This window comes from Pteropus medius, unplaced genomic scaffold, assembly GCF_902729225.1.
Source record: "Pteropus medius unplaced genomic scaffold, Ma_sr-lr_union100, whole genome shotgun sequence".
Lineage (NCBI taxonomy): Eukaryota > Metazoa > Chordata > Mammalia > Chiroptera > Pteropodidae > Pteropus > Pteropus medius.
The window spans coordinates 5,637,628-5,656,531 of NW_024343733.1; the positions used below are offsets into that span (position 1 = coordinate 5,637,628).

Here is an 18,904-nt window from a genome sequence, read left to right on the forward strand (position 1 = left end):
GGGAGATTAATGACCCAGTGTGTAAGAAGCACCCCGGAGACCGAAAGCACTAGCTCCCTGGGCTTCGATTTCACACCACCTACAAATACACAGCTCAGAGCCTTGTGGTTAGGAGGACCTGGGCCGTTAGAGGCTAAGCGGTATTTACTTTATCATCAGCCCGTTTTTCCAGTTCTAGAGTACCCACCTGCCCTAAAAATAGGATGCTCCTACTGCCATCCTCATATAATTGCAGTGATTTTTAAGTTCCTGGTAAGTTCCTTATAGTCCTGTCCCTTTCCAGTCAAGTACCTGTTGGATAAAGTAGAAACTTTATCAAACTTCCTTTTTTTAAACCCTGACTTTATAATAGTCATGGTTTTTTAAAAAAATATACACAAGCTTACCAAAAAGTAGGTACTAGTTACTATTTTTCCTTCGGACCGACTCCTCACAGGTAACCTGCTAATAAATTTCTTGGATACGTTAAAATGCTTAAATATATGCTGAATGAATATCCTTCAATGAGTTTTCTGTCTATGCAAACACAAAGGTATGTACGTTGCTTTTTCTCTAACAATATAGACATTTATTAAAGAGCTGCATGGTATGGTAGTCCATATGGTTGCACTATAATCACTCTGCTCTTGATAGGCATTCATGTTGTTTGTAATTTATTATTATAACAATGTTTCAGGGGAGATCCTTGAACAGCACATGAAGTATCTGACTCAAGCTTTGAGCTGTTTTCCAGGAGCCGAGAATCAGTGTGGTGATGTCAAAAGAACACGGGTTTGGAATCTGAAGGTACTACTAGCTGGGAGAGGAGCTGCTTATATGACCATTGAAAAATGGTCATTCTTGGTCTGGGAAAGCTTGGTGGGATCTCCTTTGATCCAGTCATTTTATTTAGGAAATAATTAAGTGAAGAAGATAGCCTCAGTGTAGCCATCAGGCAGGCACACTCAACCAGCCAGTGAGGCAGGAGGTCACACTAGATCACCTTCTCAACTTGTTCTGGAGTCAGAGAGACTTTGGTTCAAATGCTAGCCTTGACATCCTGCCCATCCCTTAAAAGCTGTGAGATTTTGCATAAGTCACATCACAATGTCTCAGAGCCCTCATTTCCACACAGGATGGTTGTAACAATTTAGAGATGTTTGTAAATCACCTGGCACATACAGGCACACCTTGTTTTACTGCGCTTTACAGATACTGCATTTTTAACAAATTGAAGACAAGATCCACCAGCGAAAAGATTACAATTCGCCAAAGGCTCAGAAGTTAGCATTTTTTAGTAATAAAACATTTTTTAATTATGTGCCTTTTTTAGACATACTATTGCACTCTTAATAGACTACAGTATTTTGTAAAACATAACTTTTATGTGTAAAAACATCTGTGACTCACTTTGTTGAGATACTCACTTTATTGCAATGGTCTGGAACCGAACCCGCAATATAGCCAAGGTATGCCTGTGTAGGCATGTGATAAACTAACTAATGCTGTTAACTGAGGCCATTCTGTACTGACTCATTCGTACTTTCAGCCATCTCCTATTGCAGATTCCAGCACACATTTCCAAGGCAGCCTCCTGATATCAGGGCTACAGGGTACTTTTGAGAAGTAGAGCAGAAGTGGCCATTATGAAGACCAGATTCCTGACTTGCCTGCATGTGTCTTCTGAAAAGCAATAAGCATTAATTCCTTTATTTAGTAACTATTTAATTAAATAGTAACTATTTAATTTATTTAGTAACTATTTATTATTATGTGCCGCAGATTATAGAGCCTTTTCCCTCCAGGAGCTTTCCCTACAGTCTAGTCAGAATAAGACATACTCATGAGGAATTAAAAAATATAAGACCATACAGTAAAAAACAGCTGTCTCTCTTCAGAGGAGGAGAGATACCACTTTTAGCTAGAATCATGGGGAAGAGATTTCATCCTAAAGATTTCGTGATGGAATTGGAAAAGAAAGCTTTGAATGACAGGTATATTTGGACAGCTACTGTCACAGCCTATGAAAATCATCAATTTTGGCTTTGAGGGGGAATTCCCTATAGGCCAGGATATATGCCAGGCATCCCAAAAATGAAACTCTGAGCACATTTCCTGTAGGAACAGTTTCATATTAATTCAAACTACAGTTCAATGACTGGAGCTGTTATGGTAGGTAGGTAGATACTATATATATAAATATATATATGTAGATATGGACTTTTGTGACCCGAGGTAAGATTCAGTATGTACTGCTCATGGGAAACTTGGTTCCACTATCCTGAACAGCCAACTTACATATGAGCTTTTGCAACACCACCTGCTTGTACATTAGAAACTACACTGGGGAGGCACTGAAAGTTTTTGAGAAGAGCAATATCAATATGGATTTCAGCTGTAGAGCTTTAAGGGTTATTGCTGAGGCCCAGGTGTGAGATCAACAGCAGGAAGGGACAGATGCATAAGGTGATATGCAAACATCAACCAAAACAGTGTTAAAAAAAAAAATAAACTTACCTGGCAACTAGATTCAATCACTAATTCTGTAAATATTTGTGTGCCTACTAGGTGCCAGGCACTGTACTGGGCACTGAAGATATAAGAGCAATACAAAGTCCCATCCTCTCTCATTTCTTCAATAAATATCTGAGGGCTCACTGTGTGCCAGACACAAATATAGGACCTGGAGATTTAGCAGTAAATAAAACTATAAAATCCCTGCTTTTGTGGAGCTTACGTTTGAGCACAGAATGCAAATATGTTTCTAAAGAGAAAAATAAAGGAAAGTAAGAGGGACAGGAGTGTGCAGAGGTTTACAGGAACAATAGTGACACTATGGAGGTGCTGGGTATATGCTATTCATTCAAGAATACAGAATAAGATAAAAAGAATGGTTGGTGGTAAGAACAGTAGGGTTGAATGAAGTATTTTTCAGGATAGCAGAGATAAAGGATTAGAAGCCAATGAATAGTAAGAGTTGAGCAGTGAGGGCTGAAGATGGGAACTTTAAAAGAGCTTAACTGGCAAAGAGGAGTGTTGGGAAGTGCGGTGTCACCTGTGAGGAGGCTAAGAGGATAAAGGAGAGGGAACCTCAAGCCTGAGGCTTCAAAGACAGAAACAGCAGTGCCTCAAGGGTAGCAGGAGATGGAGGTTAGCGCAATAGAGGCGTGGAGGGACCTGTGAAATCCAGATTTCAGACTGGTCAGCGATAAATTCTAAAGTTGCTGGGGTAAGGAACAAGGTAGGAAGCACATGCTGCAATCATGTAAGAAGGTAGAGGTGAGTGTAAACGAGAATTGAGAGAGAGCAGGTAAACAATGTCAGGGACTTTAAATGAGGAGCCGGGATGGGGCACCACCCAACATGCTGGTCTGAGGGAATACAGGAACTTGTGCCTGATCTTACCCTTTGATGGACCTGGAAATGGGCCTTTTATCCCATGCCTAGGTATCTAGGTATCTAGATCTCTAGATGCCATACCTAGAGACTTGGCAATGGCCTTGCCTTGCCCTGCACTGATGTAGCCCCCCAAATCAAGTGGACATTAAGTACCTTGATTGCAGGGACCATCCTGGCATCCTCTGGGACCTAACACATGGTAGGCATGTGCTGAGTGTTGAAATAAAGTGAAGCCACACATAGAATTTAAAGAGCTAGAAGGAATACCAGAAATAATCTAGTTGAACTCTCTTGAGTTTGCTTTATGTAGGGTGTGGGCCAAATTTGGGGTCTCTCATTATAACTCAGTCAACCCCCACACACATACTCCTGCCAAACCCTTCAGTAGGATTTTAGTCCCCTCATCTTTTAGATTAGATCAGTGGTTCTCAAATTGTGGTTTCGGGACCCTGGGGCTCCCTAAGACTCTGTCAAAAGATCAATGAAGTCAAAACATTTCAAAATACTAAAATATTATTTGCTTTTACCACTCTCATTCGCTTACGAGTGTACAGTGGTTTTCCAGAGCCTAGATGACACGTGATAACACAACGGGCTGCAGAAGCAATGAAAATTCAGACATTAAAGAGGCTTGCAAAAATGTAACCACAATGCACTGTCACTAAACAGAAAATGTAGTTATATTTGTTATGGCTATTTATACTAACAGGTAATGGATTATTTTCAAATTAATAAAACTCTTAAAATTGACCAGTTTTGATGTCTGAGATGGTAAATATCAACAGGCAAGATATATGTAAGCAAGAGCTCTTTATAGTCCTTGACAATTTTTCAAAGTGTAAAGGGGTCCTGAGGCCAAACTGTTTGAGAAATGCTGGATTAGTTACTGCTGCACCCCAGCTTCCCCCCTCCCTTTTTTATGGGAATCTAAATAGTTAAGAAGGATTTACCGTAGCTTAAGACCAGGCTGCCATCCCAACCAGAGACGTCTTGAGTACCATTATAAAGTAAATGGTGTATTCCCTGCTGGCACACTCAGCAAAGTCTCACCCAGAAATCCCACTGAGGTAATAATCTTTGGACCAGTTTTTCCAGTTTCCTAAGCTTCTATCCACACTTCCAGACACTTCCACCCTGGTAGGCTGCAGGGAACCTTCCTAACAGAGCTGAGGGGCAGCGCACAAGCACCCGGTGAAATAACTAGGCTCCACCTCTTGTGAAAAGTGATACCTAGTCACTTTGCAGAGCCACACGCCAAGAACTTAGTTTTTGTTAAACTCACCTTCTAGAATTATTTTTATGAAAAGGCCAAGGGGCTTTGTGACCAGAGTATCAAGAAATATGGATTCTTTTCCAGCTCTGCAGCCAAGAAGCTACATGACCCTAGAGACACTCCTTTCCATCTGTTCCTCAACTTTCCTCCTCAAAATAAGGACCAGCTCCACTGCTCTAACAAAGATGGTAACGTTGCTTTCCTGCCCAGGCCGTGAGGACCCGTCCACGTGCTACGACTTCTTTCAGTGTCAGAGTCGAACACAGGAATCATCATTCCTCAAAAGAAATGATTTTAGGTTAGCTTTTCAAACTTCAGGCTCAAAAAAGTTAATAAAGCCTCAAAATTCTGGGGTCCAGTAATTATCTCCTGAATATGAGAAGATTGTGCTTGTGACACACCTTAAGCAGTGCCTGGTGTTCAGTCTCTCTTCATTGACTCCTACTCACATCAGCCGCATGTGAGCACCCAGTGTGCCTGGCCTGGGGTAGAGTGCATTATCTCATTCACTCCAGACACATGGGCTCAGAGAGGTTAAGGAACATGCTCTGAGTCACCTAGCATAATACTAAGCGTTAAGGCCCAACTGACTTCAAAGTCTGTGTGGCTCCGCTTCAGTATACTATTCTAAAACTTAAAAGTGCTATCTTCGTTTCCTTAAAAATATTTAGAACCTAGATCTTTAAGTTAGGCTGCTTCCTGTTTCTCCCTATTGTTCTAAATTAGAAAAGTTTAAGGGAGTTTAAGACACGTCCACACAGAACCATACTTAGAAGAAAAACATTCTTGCCAATCTTGTTTCAAAATCTGCTCTCAGTAAAATGTCTCCATATCCCCGCAAATAAGTGTCCCTTGATACTCTCCCAAGCACTCTAGAATCACAGCAGTGGGACAGAAGAAACTTACCTATTGATTTGGTTCCTGAAAGGGATGTGAACCATGTCACACTCCCACATTTTAAAATAACCTTGACACAGGATTCCAGAGGTTCCAGGAGTCAGCTGAAGGACTAAGAACGCTATTTAATTTTCCCTGGATTAGCTACGGGCACAACCTCTCGTCATTGTCTTTCAGGCACATGGCAGAGAAAGATGGGAATGTCCTCTTTAGAGGATCACAAAAAGTCTAAGAGAATGTCTTTTTGAAAAACTTTCCCAGCCAGTTTCCTATAAATGGGGTGAGGTATTGATCAGGCCACGGAGCAGGTAGGTAGGGCTTGGGGAGGGGACAGCCCTGGGACAGTCAGCCAGAGCCACCTCAGCATTTACCTAGTGTGCTACATCTGGATTTTTGATGCCTGTGTGCCAGGACATGAAAAGTTTGGAGGCACTGCTCCATTAATGAAAATGCTTGCACCTAACTAGCCAGCACAGAAGTAAGAGAAAGGCTAAGCGTATGAGGCTAAGAATCTGGGAGACAGATTGCCTCAATTCTCTCCTCTGGAAAACAGTAACAAGAGGACCTACTTAATAAGTTGAGGAGATTAAATGAAAAAGAAAAAAAAAAAAGCCAAATATCATCTTACGATTACTAGTAACTCCTAAAGGATAACTTTGAGAACAAGAGATTTTTAGACCTTTTGTTCCAAATTCTCCATTCTACAGGTGAGAAAACTGGCCCAGAGAGATTGGATGACTTGCCCAAGGCTAAACAGCTCTACTAACCACCAGGGCAAACAGCTCTGCTTCTCTGCTGCCAAGCGCCACATCCTCCAGGGCGTTCAGTCTGGGCTGCTGTTTTCAGGAGTGCTGACTCTGGGCTGACCAGGTCCTTCTGCCTGCTCCATTGTCATGTCTGTGACATCCCTTCACAGCTCACTTCCTGGGAACTCACACCCTCCTTCCAGACTCACGGAATATAATTCAACATGCTCTGATGCCTTTGAGTCATCTCCGTCTGTGAATCAACCTTCATCCATCTATCCTGAACAGAGAGATTTCATCCTCCTCCAGCTTCTGGAACCGGAACCCGGTGTTTTTCCTTTACATTTTGCATACTGAGTGTCTTCCAACTCAGGTTCTCCTCCCAATTTCAGACAGGGGACTGAACACCAGGGGTGGACATAAGCATCAACACTAAGATCTCAGAGGAAACACCAAAACTACTTTAGGGGGTTAACAGAGGTTCTGAGCCTATAGCCTCTCACCCAAGAACTTCCACCTGCCTGCCCAGAGCTAACTGGCAGAGGTGACCACACAGGCAGACAGCTTGCTGAAGATATACCCCAGGCAGCAGGATGGACACGGATGACCATCTGAATCCCAGAAGCAGGGAACAGTTACCATGGCTACAGAAAGCTGTAACCACTGGCTGCTTTGACTACAGGGACCAACTCAGCTGACTTCTCAAGGTCCCTTCCAGCCCTGGGACTCTACAATTACATTGAGCCAGTGAGACCATATCTGCTGCAAAAAGAGAGGAAGTCCTGTGACTTACTAGGCTCAGGCATCGAAAGCAAGGATTTCATCAGAAGTACCTTAGAGGTCACCTTTTCTTATTCATTCGAAGTGCTGAGTCACAAAGCTACTTTTGCTACCTCTGCCACACTGGGAATAAGCAAAGCCTTACATTTTTTGGTACAGCATTTTAGTCCTTTACAAGTGAGTTTGCTACCACCATGTTTAATTTTTCTTCCTTTTATAGCTCTGACTAGTAATTTTGATAGAGGTCTGTTCCATATTGTGACCAAGGAAAACAGCCCAGAAAAACTTGCATCACTGGGCCTAGAAGGGCGCGCTCCATCAGACAGGACGTGTGGATCTCGAGCCTTCTAAGAACCAGGAGGAAGGAAATCATTCATAAAGGAGGCAGATGCTGAACCGCCACTCTGGTTTCCTCTAGCCAATCCTCTGACTACAGGAATGTGGTTCTCACTCCACACAGGGGATACTGCTCTCTAAAGCTTCACTACAGGAGCTTCCTACCTTCCTGAGTCAGGAGAGAGCAGGGAAGTGGCTCATTCAGCCCCTGCATTGTCCACACCAGGTGAGGCCACAAGCCTGGCTACATATCTCTCGAGACCTGACCTCAGGATAGAGAAGACTGCAGATACCTACAAGGCTTCCAAGAGCAGGAGAGAGACACCCAGAAATCAGAGACCTGCCAGTGCTTAATGAAAAGTTGTCAGCCTTGCCTTATTCCTGATGCAATAAGTTTCATGTCTAATGGAAGTTTGGAGATTTTTAAAAATCGGCTTATATCAAGATTAGATCAAAGCCTTTATTAAACGTTCCTCCTTCAAACCACTTGCATTTAAACCTATCCCCCTCCCCTGACCTGTGAACTGCCAGGGCTGCGAGAGTAACGCTTCCACCTGACAGGGGTCAGATCCAAACAGGCCACGCGACATTGAAAGGCCATGCCAAGACACACCACACTGGGCACGCTTTCGCAGTTCAGTGCCCCACTTGAGACCCTAAGCAAAAGATTGGTAGTGTAGCTCTGGAACCAGAGCTCAAGCACAGAAGAAGGACCGGAAGTGTGACCCTACTTGTTCCACCGGCCATGCTAAGCTGGATGAGCAGCTCTTGGCTAGCATTTGGTGAGGCTCGCACATGTGCTTTTTCTTCTCTTCTCCAAAGAAAAGGGTGAGAGATGGAGGAGGCAATTTTCAGTTGTGTGTGGGTTTGATTTAAGGCTTTGGCTGTGGTCTGTTGATATAGTAAAATACTTTCTGGGAAGGCCATCTCCTAAGCTCCCCATTCAAACAAACGTTATTTTCAAAAATGAAAACACTGAACAAAGAGGTGGAGCCGAAATGCTGATGTGGAGCCCAGTGGAGGAGCCCAGGCCGCTCATGTCAGAATGGTGTCATCCACCTGCTCCGTGGAGTCGGCCTGGCTGGCCAGCTTCTTCAGGGACCTTCGGTTGCATTCATTCAGCACCTCCAAACTGGCTACATCCAAGATCTTGGAGAGGGCCTGTGGGGACAATGGAAATGAGGAGATAGAATCAGAAAAGAAGGCTTCAGATTTCTCCGATCAAAGGCAAAGATGAGTGCTAACCTCAGGACTAGCATCACTGAGGGGAATCTGGCAAAATAAGAGAATCAGATGGATCCAGGGAAAGCCAAGAAAACCACTCGTCATGCTCATCACGTGGTGAGGCAGTGGTAGTTAAAGATTTCAGTGCTTTAAGGTTACCCGGGGGTGGGGAGTCGAGTGAGCAGGGCTCTGGGCTTCAACAGGCAGCTGCACTGGCATCTGTATTATAGGTTTGGGTGCCATATGAGAAGAAAGGGCTCTGATGCTGGAAGAAGTCTGAACACCACAGAAAGAGCAGAATGTGTTTTCAGGCACTAGACCAGTCACCTGATCACAGTCTGCCCCTCGGGGGCAGAAGAAGACCTGCAAGACGAATGCCCACAGCACACCCTGGGAGGCACTCCAGTGCCAAGCTCTCACCTGAAACACTTCTTCACCCTGTCTCATCTTGAGGAGGTTGACAATCGCCTGGTCACTGTAGGCTCTAACGACAGTGTTTTTATCCTTGGTATTGTCGAGAAGGGCCTTCAAGATGGGTTTGATGGCTTGGGGGTCCAGGGGAGGCAGTGGGTCTTTGTTTGCCCACCAGATCATCTTCTCAGCCACCAGCCTGATGTCACTGGATGGGTTCTGCAGACACTATGAAGGGGAACATAGCCTTTTAGTCAGGCATATCCAGTCTGTTTCTCAAAGCCCAAATTTCTGCCCTGACATTCTCTCTTCATTATGGAAACTGGCCCTACTGCTCCCTTCCAATGCCTTCCTTCTCATGGGAGGGTGACAGGGTGTAATTCCCACTTCATCTCGTGCCACTCTCCCCTCTGTGCACTACTCTTGGCCCACACAGGGCTTTCACTTCCTCAGATATACCATGCGCCTTTCTGCCCCAGGCTTCTGCACTGGCTGGTCCCTCTGCCTGGGACGTGCTTGCCCCGGATCCTCGCTTGGTTGGTTCCTTTGCATTCTTCAGGTTTCAACTCAAATGTCAGCCTTCAGATATCTTCCTGACAGCCCTATCTAAGTTAGGGCCCTCCCCCTGGGCTTTCTGTACATCTCAACTCCAGAGATCTTGTCTACCTGGCTCATTTCTATACCTCCAGGGTCCAGCCCTGCCAGGCACACAGTGGGTCCTCAGCAAACGTATGCTGATGAACAGCTGCACACAGGGTGATGCCCTCACACAGACTCCATCTAATCGAGGCCCTGAAAACTCTCAGCAGGGATCTGTGGGTCTGCAGGGTGGAGGCCATCACCCTTTGGAACCTCACTACTCGAAGTAAGGTCCATGCACCAGCAGCACTGACACCGCCAGGGAGCTGGTTACAAAGGCAGAGTCTCAGGCTTGGCTGTGTCTCTTAAAATGCAGGTTCTGGTTCTGACTTGTATGCACAGTGATGTTTGAGAAGCATACTTTATTACACAGGTGGTAGGGGGGCCCCACTGTCTGGATCCCCAGCTTATACACCCCATAACAGCTAAAGGGGGGCAGGGAAGAGAAGATTTATTAAGATTTGAACCCAAGTCAGTCCCTAATTTTATAAGATCAAGATACCTAAAATAAATGCCTAAAATACTCATTCTTAACTTGATTGGGGGTCAAGGGTCTATTTGAGAATCTGACAAAACGTTGGGCACTCTTCCAGAGAAAAACGCATACATGACTGCTTTGTGTTCCACCCCTGGGAGTTCAGAGATGTCCTGCAGGCTCTCCACAGACAGCAACTAGACCGTGGCCGCCTGAGCGCTCACTGGAGCGTTCTCCGGTCGGTGGCCTCTCACAGGTCAGGCTGCCCCGCTCACCTTAATGAACAGGCTGGAGAGTTTGGCAGGCAACTGTCCTCCTCCCGTCTCAACGTGATGCTTCATCAGGAAACCCATGCCCCGGACCCCACTCACCGCGATGGGGATCTGTGGAAGGAGGGGAGAGCTAGACAGGGTGGCATCTGGCTCCTTCCCTGAGGCAGCAGGGTCAGGCATGACCCTGTTCCCCGGGAATCTCCGGGACCCTGGCTCTGACCCACCAGCTGTCCACCCCCCTCACCATTTCATATCTAATACTCCGCGACAGCACTCATGTGGGGACACTGCCCCGGCTGTGAGGCAGACCCACAAAGCCTGCACCCCTGGTTCCAGGAACCAGGGTCAGAGACCTTTTCTCTAGAAGGGAATTCTAGATGCTCCAAACCAAACTCCTCATTGATTAGATGATGACACTGAGGCCCAGGGAGAGCAAGTACTGGTCCAAATTACCTGCAAAGGTAAAGCTCGACCCCAGGCCTCTGACCACCCAGTCCGGTTCCCCCGAGCCGTGGGGTATTGGCTAGGGGGGGAGGGGCGGGGCTGGTTGGGCTGCCGCAGAGTCTTACCCTGTCTGCCATGGCACTGCTGAGGATCATGTCCTGAACTTCACCGCTGTATTTGCCTGCACAGAGTCTGCTAGGAGCCACGTTCACAGCCACGGAGAGTGCCAGGCTCCGCCCGTGCCGAACCATCCAGTCAATGCCGGACACGTCCGCTGGGTAGAAGGACACAGTGGGGTCACCCTGTACGTTACAACCTACCCGCCATTCTAAGCCTGCACCCCACTCTGACTCGGGGCCTCGTGGAAACCCCAGTTGACGTTGCATACAGACCTCCCTGCCCAAAGTGGCATGTTAAGGAGAAGGCTCTCACAAACCACCTCAGACCTGCAGCTGTGTTCTCTGAGCAGACACACTCGGTGCCTCAAGAGCACTGGAAACTCCATTGTTTTCACAGCTGGAGTCCCCAGTGTACAAGAGAGACTTACCCAGCAAGCACTGCTGAAGAACAGCACTGAGCTCCTCTTCAGTCAGAAAGGCACACAGTTCCCCCAGGCATCCGGCTGAGGAGATGCGAGTGTTGTCCTGACAGGACACAGGGAGCAAAAGGTGGTGTGAGCACCCCACCATCTCCACATCCGGTCCAGGGTAACCGGGGTGACTGTGCCCAGGATGTGGAGGGCAGGGAAGAAGGGACAAAGCAACTCGGGAACTCTAACTCCAGTCCTTCCTCCAGGCCCTGGAACTCCTGCTGCCAGATCAGGGCTGCCATTCACTGCAACTGCCACTTGATGTGGAGTTAAAAATTACCTACCCAGCACCCCACTTAATTACAGAAAACTCCAATGTGTGCACATATGGTAACCATCATCACAATAGCAGCAATAACTATGTTTACACAGCACCTTTCTTCTTAGGAATTCTGAATGTTTTATATTATTATCTCAATTACTATCAACAGCCCTGTGAGGCAGGGAGGGGCAGAGAGGAGGGGCTCCCGGCTAGAGAACCACTGAGCGACTTTTCCCCGCAGGAATCTTGTGTGTCCAGAGTGACTCCCTGCTATCGCTACTATCTCAGTGTGACACTGCCACCTATATTATATTACGGTTTGTCATAGGAAGTCACACAGAAGCCGCTAATCAACCCAAGAAAGATAAGTAAAAGCCAAGCATTTTCTGTCAAAATCCCAGCCAGATGCATGGACGGCTCCTTACTGCTCCTCCCTAGCCAGCTAATGATGGGACACTGAGCAAGTAGATTTTAGGTGATGTGCTACATTATCAGTAAGTGCTAATTTTATGTGCCTCCCCCAAAACAAAACAAATAAACAATCAGGGACTCAATGGCCTGTGGGGAGGCTGATGACAGGTTGGTACCTGGACACACCTTATATTCAAGGGAAGTTAGTTCTCAGGGGGAGGAGGGTGGTCTGCCAGTGGTTTAAGCCTCTGAGCTCCACGCAGGAGCCCAGGTGCCAAGCAAGGCTAAAGCTGGCTCTCTGGCACCCACGCACTCCAACTGGATCTATTTTAAACTCCATTGTGGTGAAATGCAAATTAGTTTAAATATTCACTTTTGCTTGCACCATCTATGGCCCTGTAAAAACCCTGACAGACTGTGACCAAAAGGTACTCTCCCATCTGTACTCAAGAGAAGGTCGGGGCTTTCGTCGGAGAGCAGGTGGCTGGGGAATCAGACCAGATTTGAGTTGCCATGATCAGTGCAGCAGCAGCAATGGCCAGCCCCATGTAGGGGCACAGAGGAAGTGTACGTGTGACCCCAAAGGCCTTTCTCCAGAGGTCAGCCCCACAAATGTAAATTAAGCCACACAACACAGGGCTGTCTATCAGAGAAGAAAGAGAACATTCTTATCCACAGTCTGAATGCTTTAGACTGTGGATCTGCCACAGCCAATGCATGGTTAACAAAGCCTTCCAGACTGGGTGAGGAAGGGCTACACTAACAGAACTGTGACAGAACCAGGAGTCACAGGGCTCCTATTCTGGTTCTGATTCTACCACTGGCTGGAGTGTGGCCCAGGCAAGTCTTACCCTCTTACACAATGCTAAGACCTTCCACTAGGACAAGTACCAGACACCCAGTTTCCTGGGGGCTTTATTCAGCCCTAGACTAGGCCCTTCAGCTCAGTGTTTCCTGAACCAACAAACAAAACTCTTCATTTTATAGATGGGGAAATAAGGGTGACTTATTTAAGATTAGGGAACAAAATAATGAGATATCTGGGACTTTAAAAACCTTACATTTCTTATCTTTAAAACACAACATCAATATCAATACTACCCATTTTGTCTCCCTCACAATCAATGCTGGTAAACCATAAAGTGATGTGAATGTCAGAAATGCCTATGGCTACCTACCAGTCGGCAGCTGTGCCAAGTTCTTAAACGCAAAGCAGAGACACCAAACAAAGAAAAGAGCCCACCAGCACCGCCATCCACCTGCAGCCATACCTCGTCATGTCCCAGCATGCTCAGCAGGAGCGAGACAATGTTTTTCCGGATGACCGCATCCACTTTGGCCCCTGCTCCCTGGATCACGAACCTCAGGGCCTGAAGCATGGTGTCCCTACAGAACCAATGCACCCAACTTAGAACCTGGCTCTGCTTTGCCGCCGGCTCCACCATGTAGGCATGGCCGCTTCAGCAGCTGCCTACAGCACTCCCTCACCTGACGCCCGGGTCCTCCATGACACGGATCCCGTTCAGCAGCTCTGTGAAGAGGGGATCCACCTTGATGTGGATGGAAATGAGCTTCCCCAGTGCATCAGCAGCCTTCAGGCGCACCCCCCGGTTGGAGTCCTGCAGGGCCTTGGTAAAAGTGGTCTGCAGCTGGGGCAGGAAGGGCTTCAAGGCGATCCCGACCTATGAGAAAACCCCACACCCGGAAGCACAGCTGTGGTGGAGTCCGAGGCCACAGTGTACTATGAGTGCAAAAACCAATCACCACGAACCACCAGCTGACCCAGCTCTCACAAACGGGCTAGGAATAGGCATCCCGCAACAGAGAGCCAAGCACAGACAGGTCACACTCAGCCTCCTCTTCCGTTTTCAGCATCCTCTGCTGCACACAGAAAAGGGGGAGGAAGAGAGTGGGGAGGAGGAGAGCGGGGAGGAGGAGAGTGGGGAGAAGAAGGACCACCACCACCAACGAGGGAGCTGTCAGCTTGGCTTAGTGGAGATCTATCCATGTGGACAAATGACTTGAAACCTCTGTCTCCAAATATGTTAGAGAGCAGCTGTCGGCACCACTGAACTGTTCTAGTGCCAAGACAAGGGACAGGAAACGGCCCAGGTGCGCAAGGGCAGGTACCTTCTACTGAGCAACTGACACACAGGCTGAGCAGTTGACATTTGGCCTCCAGAACAATCCTATGACGCAAATGACCTCAGCGAGTCATCACTGTACACATGTGTACCCCTCTCATTAAAACTCAGTTTAATCCCTGACCGTATACAGAAAAATGGGTACACTTATGATAAAACAGAGATGGGTCCAAAACTAAAGATTCGCTTATTGCTAAATGGGAAAATCAAATCAGCTGTCTGGAGGTCTGGAAATACTGGGGTCGGGAGTTTGCAGCCAGCTGGGAGGCACACCACAGTGTGACATCTGACCTGAGTCCTAAGGGACAAATTCCACAAGGGAAGGGCTCCATTTCTACGCAGAGTTGCAAAAACACCACAGAAGAAGAACAGCGCAGAAAGGAAAGCAAAGTAAAGATGACAATTAATTTTTTTTAAAGACTCAATTGTGCAGGACGAGGCTAATGCTCACAATCCCAATTTTAGCTGAGAAGTTGATCTCCACACCATCTCCCAAAAAGAAGAATAAAAGCTATAAATTTTAAGCTTGATTTTGTTTCCAAATCTCAAGTAAGAATTCGGGGTTTTTTTACAACAAATCTTAGCTCTATTTATACTTTTTTTAAATCTAAAGGGCTTATTACTGCCCTGTAAAACATCAGAAATGGTTAACATTTTGGATCTTTGCTTCTTACACTTTTGGCAAAAACCAAAGTTATTCCAGCTGCTTTCAGACTTCCTTTTCATTCTTTCATCAAATTCTTTGCACCTCTATGAGGAGAAAAGAACGAAATAAAGAATGAAAGCATATTTAAATAACGTTTTGATTGTATTTATGTGGCTCCGGATTTCTTCCTTTGAATCAGTAGTTTTTCAAAATAACAGCAATTAACACGTGTCGGGTACTTGGAACGTGTCAGGCACTGTGTGTGATGTTATTTCATCTAAGCTCCACATTGCATAGCCTTACGCAAGACAGGCAACACTAGGACTCTCAAATCATAGGTGAGGAAACAAGGTCAGAGATAATATGACTTTCCCAAGGTCACTTGCAGCCATATAGCTACTAAGTGGTGGACCTGGTAACTCACCACTGTATAGTTTGAGTCTGGAGTCTAAATCCTTAACTCCTTCTCCTGTACCGTTTCTCCATAAGCTACTGCTCTCTGCCGCGTAACACCTTGTACCACTCTCCTGCAGAGATCTGTTCTCTAAGATCCAAATGGACCAAGAGCATAAACTCATCAGTCACTTACCTTGGCCAGCAAAAGGCTGAGTGTCTCGAGCAGAGCCGCCTTCACATTCCAGCTGAACCGGTCCCCCAGGATGCGAATCAGAGGGCCAGTGATGCTGACCACAGAGGGCCTCAGGGCATCAGCTGAGGTCAGCCGGATCACCAAGCCTAAAGCTTTGGCTGCTTCCTCTTTCTGTTCTGGGCTGCCAGTCAGGACTCCCTCCCGCAACACTGGAAGGATGGAGGTTACTCCCTGACAAGAGATCACACCTGAGAGTCAAATCTCGAAGGCATTGGGCCCAGATGTCTCCCACCCAAATCGAGGCACTCCTGTCAGCCATCTTCTCCATGTGAGCATGATCTGAGCCACCAGGATCACAGCCTGAGATGGTGCTGGCTGGGGAATAGTCCTGACTTGCTAGTGACCAGAAGAGCCCCAACAGGCCTGTCACATAGGTACGCACACTGTCACCTCTGTGACTCATCCCCACAGCTTAAACCGAAGGCGGCATGAACCCTGTGCCATATGGCCACCATGGGAAAGGAACATGTTGTCTGTGAAGACGCGGGATGGCACCCAGAGCCCTACCAGATGAACACACGGCTGCTCCCACTGCCCTACGCAGACCTGGACCCGAGGGTGAAGGCGGAGGATGGCCGCATGCCCACGGCACTCTGCACATGAGCCCTGCCTTACCTTCTTTGGGAGGCAGAACCCTGGTACGTGCTCGCCTTTGCTCTCATTCCCTATGAGCCGGATTTCTTTGTGCAGTTCTTCAATTAGTGCCAGCTGGTTGCCGGCATCCAGCTTCTGTAGGAAGCCAGGAAAAAGCAGAGAGGCAGAGAGTACTAAGTACAGCCTTCTCAAGACTGCTCCAAAATATTATAGCAGAGAGAAGGGTGTGGGTGAGAGTGTAAATAAGATTGACCATGAACTGATAAATGTTGAAGCTAGGTGACAAGTACACAGGTATTTTTTAAAGAGTCTAGTCTTATAAGCAACTGAAACTACCTACAGTCAAAAGTTGGTTGTGGGGCCAAAGTCCCCTCACCTTGGTGATGGCATTCAGGGCATCCCAGCTTTCCTCCAGAACCACAGAGCTGGAGTCGTTAAAGAGGCGGATCAGGCCCGAGACCAGGCTCCGCAGGTGGCAAGTATAGTCCGCCTTTGAGCGGGAACAATAGATGTTGAGGATGATGGCAGCGGCTTGCCTCATGCCCACCTCAGGGCTACGGGTGGCTTCCAACAGGTCCTCGATGATGATCCGGTGCCCAATATCATCCTCTACTGAGAGGATCACGGCCTGACAGTTGGCCATCTCCTAAAACCATGGGAGAAACCTGAGCTGAGCACAGCTCCTCCAAGGTAGGACAAGACGGCCATTAGAAAGCCGACGGGAGTGATCATGACACTCACCAGTTGCTCGTCTGGAGTCCCAAGCTTCTCCTTCAGGGCCAACATGACTGCCGGGAGAATCACTCCAAGATGACGGGTCAAGGCGTCGCCTGCCACAGATGAAAGGAAGGCCAGCACCCGGGTATTGACAGGCGGAGTTGTCAGCTGCAGAATGATGAGCACCATCAACTCAAAGACCACTGCCCGTGCTGCTTGCACTAGGCTCTGGGAGAGCCCGTCCTCTCTATTCAGGGCCAAGCGGCTGCTCTGGGTCATCCAGCACCCACATCCGCCTCCCCAAACATCTGAGTTCAGAGGCCCAGGAACAATGATGTGGCCATGGCTTCTGGGCCAGAGGGTTGCCATGTGCTGGGATGTACCTTGGGCACGAGGTAGGGCAGCACCACACGACTCTTGATGGCCATGACTTGCTTCAGACCGTCCAAGGCAAATTCTGACACCTCCTCATCATCCTGCAGAGGGACATTGGGGGCACCGCTGAGGAGCTGGCTCCTGTCCCCATCTCTGCTATATGGACCAGCCACCACCGACTTCCTTCTCCACTTTCCTCCCTCCTCCCACTGCACCCACATTCACTGACTATCGACAGAGAAGCACAGAGCCAAATCTGCAGCCACCCCCCAGGGCCTACACCGCGGCTGCCTTGGCAGAACAAGCCCCCTGCGTTTTGCTTCTACAAAGACAGTGAAAGCCAAACTGGTAGGTGTGTGGCAGATCCACTCACCAGCTGCTTCAGTAAAAATGGAAGGATGTCCTCCAGAGCCTGGTGGCCGATGGTGGAGTGCAGCTGCTCAAAGGTCTTGGCCGCCGCCTCCCTGACCTCCTCTAGCGGGTCACACAAAGCCTTCCTCGCCGTGGGCACAAGGGACTCAGAGAAATACAGCACCTGCAACAGCACGGGCACTGTACCCAATGCGGCAGAGGCAAGGAGGGAGGGGAAGCAAGCAAGGGAGGACAGCAAGAAAGTCTGGCTCAGCCAGGCCATCACCATTTCTATGGCTTAACTTTTAACGTAGCTCTTTTCTGTAAAAATGTGCAAGTATAAAAAAGTGGAGATGATGTGTAGTCTACCCCTGAGGCGTCTAACCCAGGGCTAATAATTAATAGCTTGATTTTTTGGGGTGAGGCCTCCAGATACTCTCTGTCTCCTGCAGGAACTCCAACGGCATTCCCACGGTGAGGCCCTGCGTGAAGTGGCCCCCTGTCCCCCAACTCTTTCTTTTGCTTATCCTGTTGGAAAACCCCAAGTTCTTCTTCAAATCCATCTCAAATATATACTCCTTTAAGAAGTCTTGGGGCTACAGCAAGGCCAAGGACAGCTCTGTTCCCCTTGTAACCGATTCCGCCAAAGCAAAGCTCACTAAGAACCTAAGGGCCGCAGGCTTTGAGGGACTCGGTGACCATTCAATGAATCACAACGCTATCTGGGGACAAAATTTATTTGTATTCTCTGCCAAATGCAAATATAAACCCCCAATGTGACACTTTTATGATACACACAGAAGGGGATCCAGTAAATCAGGTGAGGAGGTCCACGCTAAGCGACTGGCTTACATTTCTGACTGACCTCCCACTTAATCACTTTGGGGCTTTCCTCCCAATCGAAAGTCTGTATACACACTCAGCTTGCTCCCCGGGAATCTTCTGGGGATCAACTACCTTAGAAAGTAAGGTGAGCGAAAAGGACTCCAAACCTGCCGAATGTCGCTACTATGGAAAACAATACTATTGCTGGAGATGATCCGTTTCCACCCACGGGGTAGTTCCTCTCATCTACTCCACTCCTTCTAAGAGTGACTGCATGCCCCTCCTGCTCCTGCCACCCTCTGCCACTCACACACACAGTGCATTCCCTCCTGTCCCTGCTTGGGTACCACATTTTAACTGATATAGTGACATATAAGGGATCAACCTGGAGCTACCTCACGAGTGGTGAGAAAAAGATCATCTCCAATTTCCAAAGGCCATTCAAGGCCTTGAAATCGCTTCGTTC

At 47.6% G+C, this 18,904-nt stretch overlaps 1 protein-coding gene across 3 annotated transcripts in view; it reads right to left on the minus strand.

The window, feature by feature from the left end:
* Positions 1-7,850: 7,850 nt before the first annotated feature.
* Positions 7,851-18,904, minus strand: part of GCN1 (GCN1 activator of EIF2AK4) — a 52,331-nt gene continuing 41,277 nt past the window's right edge. For 2 of the 3 annotated variants that reach the window (XM_039868294.1, XM_039868293.1), the window contains exons 46-58: positions 17,636-17,797; positions 17,271-17,363; positions 16,912-17,055; positions 16,547-16,816; positions 16,192-16,305; positions 15,517-15,747; positions 13,626-13,819; positions 13,409-13,523; positions 11,423-11,519; positions 11,001-11,149; positions 10,435-10,542; positions 9,055-9,273; positions 7,851-8,571 (exon numbers count right to left, since the gene is read on the minus strand). In XM_039868294.1, the coding sequence (XP_039724228.1) occupies positions 8,446-8,571; positions 9,055-9,273; positions 10,435-10,542; positions 11,001-11,149; positions 11,423-11,519; positions 13,409-13,523; positions 13,626-13,819; positions 15,517-15,747; positions 16,192-16,305; positions 16,547-16,816; positions 16,912-17,055; positions 17,271-17,363; positions 17,636-17,797 (2,022 nt within the window). In that variant the 3' untranslated portion in view covers positions 7,851-8,445. The remainder of the gene's footprint in view (positions 8,572-9,054; positions 9,274-10,434; positions 10,543-11,000; positions 11,150-11,422; positions 11,520-13,408; positions 13,524-13,625; positions 13,820-15,516; positions 15,748-16,191; positions 16,306-16,546; positions 16,817-16,911; positions 17,056-17,270; positions 17,364-17,635; positions 17,798-18,904) is intronic. The other variant, XM_039868295.1, reaches the window with a different exon arrangement.